The 6893-nt window shown below is 44.5% G+C and overlaps 1 protein-coding gene across 1 annotated transcript; it reads left to right on the forward strand.

Annotated features, from left to right (window-relative positions):
• Positions 1-271: 271 nt before the first annotated feature.
• Positions 272-3286, forward strand: LOC110556599 (procathepsin L-like). Its single transcript, XM_021650453.2, has 7 exons — positions 272-397; positions 655-777; positions 876-1022; positions 1195-1419; positions 1906-2068; positions 2664-2772; positions 3187-3286. Exons 1-7 carry the CDS (start codon positions 272-274, stop codon positions 3284-3286), a joined length of 993 nt encoding a protein of 330 aa, XP_021506128.1.
• Positions 3287-6893: the final 3607 nt, after the last annotated feature.

Below are 6893 nucleotides of genomic sequence, written 5' to 3' on the forward strand. Positions count from 1 at the left end.
CATATTTGGTCCTTGTGGAGCTCAGACAGGAGTTCCACAAGGCTCCTCCTCTTATTATTCTTTTTTAACTAAATGAATTCCCATACATGTGTGCTTGAAACAAATGAATTCTTATGCTTTTCATCAATCTTCAGGTAAATCATTGACTAGAATAGGTCAAATAATTTTATTCTACTATGGTAGCCTGAACAACTGAGGTAGAAATGTGATTTTATTGAAGCACTGGTGTCATTGGAACCTCATTTCTTCGTCATCTCTAGGTTTTGGAAGCATGATTCCAGTTTTCTTCCTGGCCACTCTTTGCTTGGGGGCAATCTCAGCTGCTCCAACACATGATCCCAGTTTGGATGCTGTATGGCAGGAATGGAAGACAAAACATGGGAAAACATACCATATGGTTGGTACCATAGAAATGTCGAGAGGCAACACAGAGACAATAGTCCTTGCTGTGACTTGTTTATAGAGAGTTTGCATTGTGGAAGACAGTTCCTCCCTGGCATGACCACATGGCATACTTTATGGACACTAATGTCTAAATACACTATTGCCATAGGGTCTGGATTCTAGCTTCCCTTGGTTCTTATCTGTAGCAGCAGGGCCACTGAGGGAACTATAGGATTGGGCTTGACCCACCACACACTGTGTTTATTCCAGAGTGAAGAAGGACAGAAGAGAGTGGTGTGGGAGAACAACATGAAAATGATCGAGCTGCACAATCAGGACTATCTTCAGGGGAAGCATGGCTTCAGCCTGGAGATGAATGCCTTTGGGGATCTGGTGAGTGTGACGTGGGTTGCAGCACATCATACTTCCTCCCTTTGGTACCTTGTAAGTCATCCCTCCCTTTGCAATGATTTGTCTCTTTTTTCTTAAAGACCAATACAGAATTCAGAGAATTGATGACTGGCTTTCAAAGCATGGGACCCAACGAGGGGAACCTTTTCCAGGAGCCTTTGCTGGGAGATGTCCCAAAGTCTGTAGATTGGCGAGATCATGGCTCTGTGGCTCCTGTGAAGAATCAGGTAGGACACAGCACATTGTCAGGTATCACTCACTGTCCACCGTGGAGCCAGGAAGTCTTGCTGACTCTGGAGCTTCATGCAGTTCACTGCTCGTGAACTTATCGTGTCATGTGCATTGCTTTGAAACACCTGTATTAATTGTGTGGGTGACAGCATTTTCTCTCTCTTCTAGGGTCTTTGTGGTTCTTGTTGGGCATTTAGTGCAGTTGGTTCCCTGGTAGGACAGATGTTCCGTAAAACAGGCAAACTGGTCCCTCTGAGTGAACAGAACCTAGTGGACTGCTCCTGGTCACAAGGCAACCATGGTTGTGATGGTGGCTTACCGGAGTTTGCCTTCCAGTATGTGAAGGATAATGGAGGCCTGGACACCAGTATGTCCTATCCATATGAAGCACTGGTAAGTAGAGTCCTATGTTGTTGTTCCAGCTTAGATTTTACAAAACAACATTGTGCGGACAGTGCACTGTCCTAAGAACTCATCTTTCCATGATAGAATCCATCCTATTATATCCTAAATGCTGCCAGTAGAGCATTCTTTGCATACTGGTATGATTCCATGGTTTCTGTGTAGCTTCCTCTACTTCTGTGTGTATACATGCAAACCATTCTACAAATAAGACACATTTCTCCACTGTGAAAATTTATTATCAGTAGGAGTATATATGGAGCGTCATAGAAGACACATGAGCTAGCTTCCAATAGCCACTGAAATCTACCAGCTTGTCAGGTCCTGTGACATTTTATAAACACATCTACTTGGAGGTCCTCAGTAAGGAGTGTTAGTCACCCATGTGGATGACAACTCAGCTGAGTTGTAATTCTGACTCATGTTCCCCAGGAGGTAGATGGCAGTAACTTTTTTTTTCTCTTTTGTCTTTCAAAGAATGGAACCTGCAGGTACAATCATGAAAATTCTGCTGCTAACGTCAAGGGGTTTGTGACACTCCCATCAAGTGAAGATACCCTAATGAAGGCTGTGGCCTCTGTGGGGCCCATCTCAGTTGGAATTGACACTAAGCACAATTCGTTCCAGTTCTATCGGGCTGGTACGTGCCTTTCTTTTCAGTCATCAGAAGGAAGAGTTAAGCCTCTACCACATCTCATCATCTCAATGACTCCAAAGTTGATGTAAATATTTTGAGTTGTAGATACTACATTCAACAAGAGCAATATTTACGTGTTGTTTCTACTCATCATTAAGAACAATCTCATTAGCATGTGCCCACCATTGTTTTATTCAATTAGCAAGATCAGGTTTTGTGTGACTTGCTTTGACTGAATTTTCTGCAGTTGCTTAATTTTTAAGACTTTAAACAAATATTCCATTTTTGAAGTTCAGTCCCAGGATGCTTCTTGACTCCCATATTTTTGTTTTTCATGTTGTTTCCTTGGACACACACTTTAGAAGCAGGTTGAGGTTTCTTACCTCCTTTGAAGCAAGTGTTTCCCCTGAGGATTTATGCTAATCTTTACTTTTGTTATGTTACAAAAGAGCTGATGTCCCAACCCTTACTAACACCAAATCAGTCCTATCTGGGGTATACATCATTGCACTGAAATAAGAAACGTTTCCATGACTGTTGGTGATATGGTCACTGTGGGGTTAATGGAGCCTCTCATTCTTTGATTTTTCTCTTTCAGGTGTGTATTATGAGCCAGAGTGTAGCAGCACTCGTCTGGATCATGCTGTCCTGGTGGTTGGCTACGGTGAAGAATTAGATGGCAGGAAATACTGGCTGGTCAAGAACAGGTATAAACATCCAGAAACATTCATGTTTGAAACACTAAGGGAAAAGTACTGTTTGCAGGCAGTATTTGGGTGCAGGTTTCAGCAATTAACCCCACATATTTTGAATACAGAAGTTTCAGGGTGCAGTAATCATGATAAGATTCTGACATGGTTTGGGGAGTGTTAAAATAGAATTTGAACCACTGCATTTCTAGTTCTGAGCCAAATGTGGCTGTGGAGATGGCCTGTGCTTTCTCTGCTGTGATTCCCAAACTCAAGTGATTGATTCAAGAGTTGGTGTCTGAGAGTTGACCCTGTGCCCTCTCTCATCCTGTCTGTTATGTGTGACCTCAGTCTCTGTGTTTCAATGGAGAGTCAATATAATGAAGTTTCTTTGCTGTGTCTCTCTACTAAATGACTAACATATTCTTCTAGCTGGGGTAAATATTGGGGCCTGAATGGCTATATAAAGATAGCCAAAGACCGGAACAACCACTGTGGAATTGCTACCGAAGCTTCTTACCCTATCGTGTGAGCTGCTGGATAGCAAGAAGGAAGGTGTGACTGAGGAGAGCATGTACAGAGGAGGGCTTTGCCTTCACAGACCAGCCTCTGCTATGGGGAAGATGGCAGTTGAGTCAATGAAGGTCCATGCTACGGTGCGAATTCTGGGACATTTTACTCCAATTAAATGAGACTGTGAGGAACTTTGAATTAAGCTCTGATTTTTCACTATTATTTTTCCTTTTTATTAAAATTTCTTTCATACACTGTATTTTGAATGTGTTTTCTCAACTCCCAACTCCTCCCAGATCCTCTGCACATCTGAACCTACCTAACTTTAATGAAACAAAAAAACTTAAACTAAAAACCCACTAACCCTTCCCCCAAAAGACATGGAGTCCAGTTCATGTTGGCCAACTATTCATGGGTGTGGGGCCTGCCCTTGAGTGTGGTTGATATACCCAAGGAAACTCCACTGGGGAAAACTGATTTTTCCTTTGCCAGAGAGTATCAACGGCAAATAGCTTCATGAGTAGGGTAGAACATGGGATGAAAGCTAGGACTACAGTTAGATAGTGTCTTCTGTACATGACAGGGAACCTAAATCCATGAAACTGTAGCTGTGTGGCTGCCTGAACAATGACAATCTGAGCTAGTATGCCAGCATAAATGGAAAAATTTCACAAGGCTCCACTCTCAGATGAGGAACTTCAGGCAGCTAATGGCTGCTGAGAGCAAGAATCAGTCTTTGCAGGGAAAGAAACACCCTGATAGGCTATGCAGTCCCAGGTGGTCAGCTTTGACACTTCTTCTCAGTGTTGGGAAGCATCTGGCTTGAACCTATGTGGGCCTTTTGCTGCCACAGTCTCTGTGAGTGCATGTATTAGGTCTCACTGCCTCTCCCCTACATCTTGCTTCCATACTGCCCCTTGCCCTGCAGAGACTCCTTAACACAATGTTTCTCACAAGACAGAGGAGATGAGAGGGAAGACATGCCTAACAAGATGCTGATTATCACTGCTGGAGGATCCAGGCAGTCCTGATGAGACCTGAAAGGCTAGAGTCAGAGAGTAGAGAAGAAGGATCTCCACTATAGGTGGACCAGGGGAGAGGAAAGGGGGGGGAGACAGAGGGAGGGTTTTGGATATATGCCAAGGAGTGCTATAACAGGACAGACATTGGAAGAGGGAGAAATGGAACAAGAGAGAAGCCTACTACAAAGGGCCTTTGAAAGACTCTACACCTCAAGGTATCAAAGGAGATGCTGAGACTGATAGCCAAACTTTGGGCAGAGTGTAGGGAATCGTATGAAAGAAGGGGGAGATACAAAGACCTGGAGGGGACAGGAGTTCCACAAGGAGAGGAACAGAACCAAAAATCTGAACACAGGGGTCTTTTCTGACACTGAATCTCCAATCAAGGACCATGCATGGAGATAACCTAGAACCCCTGCACAGTTGTAGCACAGATGAACCATGGCAGCTCACTCTTCAAGTGTGTTCCCTAGTAACAGGATAGGGACTGTCTCTGACATGAACTCAGTGTCTGGCTGTTTTAACACCTCCCCCTGAGGGGGGAGCAGCCTTACCATGACACAGAGGAAAACAATGCAGTCTTGATGAGACCTGATAGGCAGGGTTAGAGAGAATGGAAGGAGGACCTCCCCTATCAGTGTACTGGGGGGAGGGGCATGGGAGAATATGAGGGAGAGAGGGAGGGTAGGATTGGGAGAAGATGAGGGAGGGGCTACAGTGGGGATACAAATCATAATTTATTAAAATAATAATAAATAATAAACCATAATTTATTAAAAAATCAATAGGAGGGTATTCTGGAGGGGGATCCAAGATGGTGGCGCCAGGAGGTCACTCTTTTCTGGCTGGCATCACAGCAGGATCTGCAAAGTGACCAACAGATGTAACTCTGAGCCCTAAAACACCAGTGACTGTGTTTCCCAGGGGAGAGGAAACCCCATTGTGTGGGATTCAATCAGCTTCAGGTTACCCAGCTAAACCACAGAACAGTTCCCAGGTCCTACCAGGCATTCAGTCTCTAGCCTAGAGTCAAAGCAGCCAGCTTACTCTGATCACTGTCACAAACTAAACTGTGGGCCCCACAACACCAGAGACTGGAATTTCCAGTCGAAAGAAAACACAACGGTGCAGGAAATAATCGGGACCGACCTTAGGTCACATATACAATCTCTGGAAAAAGACCTGGGTCAAGCGGGTGTCCAGATGCCAGCACAAAGTGGGATGCTTAGCCACCAGCACAGAGTCCTATCTGCAAGCTCTGCTCGACTTACCATACCAGACAGAACTGAGGGCCCCAGGGCACCAGCAACTGACTTTCTCTGTCAGGTGGAAGCCCACAGTGAGGGGAACAGCAAGTCTGACCTCAGAGCACTCAGCCCACCCTTCCCCCCGACAAAAAAAGTTCTCAGGAAAAGTCCCTGGGTTCCTGCAAGCACCCTGATGCCCAGTTGACAAAAAGGCAGAGCCATGTGCCTGTGCCTGCTTGCTGTACGCGCCATCCCAAACAAACCTGTGAACCCCAAAAGACCGCAGATTCAGTTCCAACCCTCAGGACACCCATCCCAAGAAAAGTTTCTGGGTTTTCACAGGCTCTAAGCTCTGGCCTTCTACTGCACACACAAGTGCTATGCTCACCTGTCACTGATTACGGGTAGGGTACTGGGGCACACCTCTCCAATCTCAGACCTAGAAAAGCCTGAGAGCCATGGGAGCAGCCCTCTGATACTATTCCAAGGTATGACCAATTATTTCTAGCTAAACTGATGAAATCACAGGACTATGTGGTTTTTCATGAGGGCTGTACACTGCAAATACAGCTTAAGAGCAGCAGCAGCAGCTCACTAAACTCAGAGCAAGAAACCCAGCAGCAGGACAGCCATATTCAAGACTTCTCCTGATGAAAGGAGATCCTTCCTGAACACCACAGTGACTACACAGGTCCATATGCCTGAGGTGAACTGTGACAATTCCTGAGAAGCACCACCATTCAGTTGACCATACTCAAAGAGCTGAGAAGATCTCCTTCAGAACCCTGCCAAGGGGATTCTCCTGACTCCAGGACTGCAGCAGGGACCAGAAATTAACAGACAACACCTGAGATGGACAGATGGGTAGAGTCCAGAGTAAAAGCACAACCAACAAAAGGCAAAGCAGTATGGCATCCCCCAGAACCCACGTATCCAGGGGTAAGTAGCCCTGGACACCCTAACATAAGTGAAATTCAATAAGATGGCCTCACATCTATGCTTATGAAAAGGTTAATGGAAGAAACAAATAAAATGCATAATGAATTAGAGGAAGATATAATCAAACAGATTATGGGCATCTGTAAAGAAATCAGGAAGATGAAACCAAACAGTGTTTGTAGCTTTCAGAGAGGAAATGATTAAATCACTGAAAGAAATAAAAGAAACACAGGAATGTTCAAACAAACAGATGAAGGAATTGAAGAAAAAACAGGAAAATACAGTCAGACAGATGAAGGAATTCAACAAAATGGTTCAAGACCTGAAGATAGAATCGGAAAAATTAAAGAAAACACAAATGGAGGAAATCATGGAGAGGGAGAATTTAGGAAAGAAAACAGAAATTACAGAGGCAAGC

This window comes from Meriones unguiculatus, chromosome 3, assembly GCF_030254825.1.
Source record: "Meriones unguiculatus strain TT.TT164.6M chromosome 3, Bangor_MerUng_6.1, whole genome shotgun sequence".
NCBI classification, from domain to species: Eukaryota; Metazoa; Chordata; class Mammalia; order Rodentia; family Muridae; genus Meriones; species Meriones unguiculatus.

What these genes read in the sequence shown, in the direction of transcription:
- LOC110556599 (XM_021650453.2), top strand. Translation starts at nt 272, where the DNA reads ATGATTCCAGTTTTCTTCCTGGCCACTCTTTGCTTGGGGGCAATCTCA. An exon ending in TGGCTCCTGTGAAGAATCAG is followed by an intron (nt 1,023 to 1,194) that starts GTAGGACACAGC and finishes TCTCTCTTCTAG; the next exon opens with GGTCTTTGTGGTTCTTGTTG. An exon ending in CCTATCCATATGAAGCACTG is followed by an intron (nt 1,420 to 1,905) that starts GTAAGTAGAGTC and finishes TGTCTTTCAAAG; the next exon opens with AATGGAACCTGCAGGTACAA.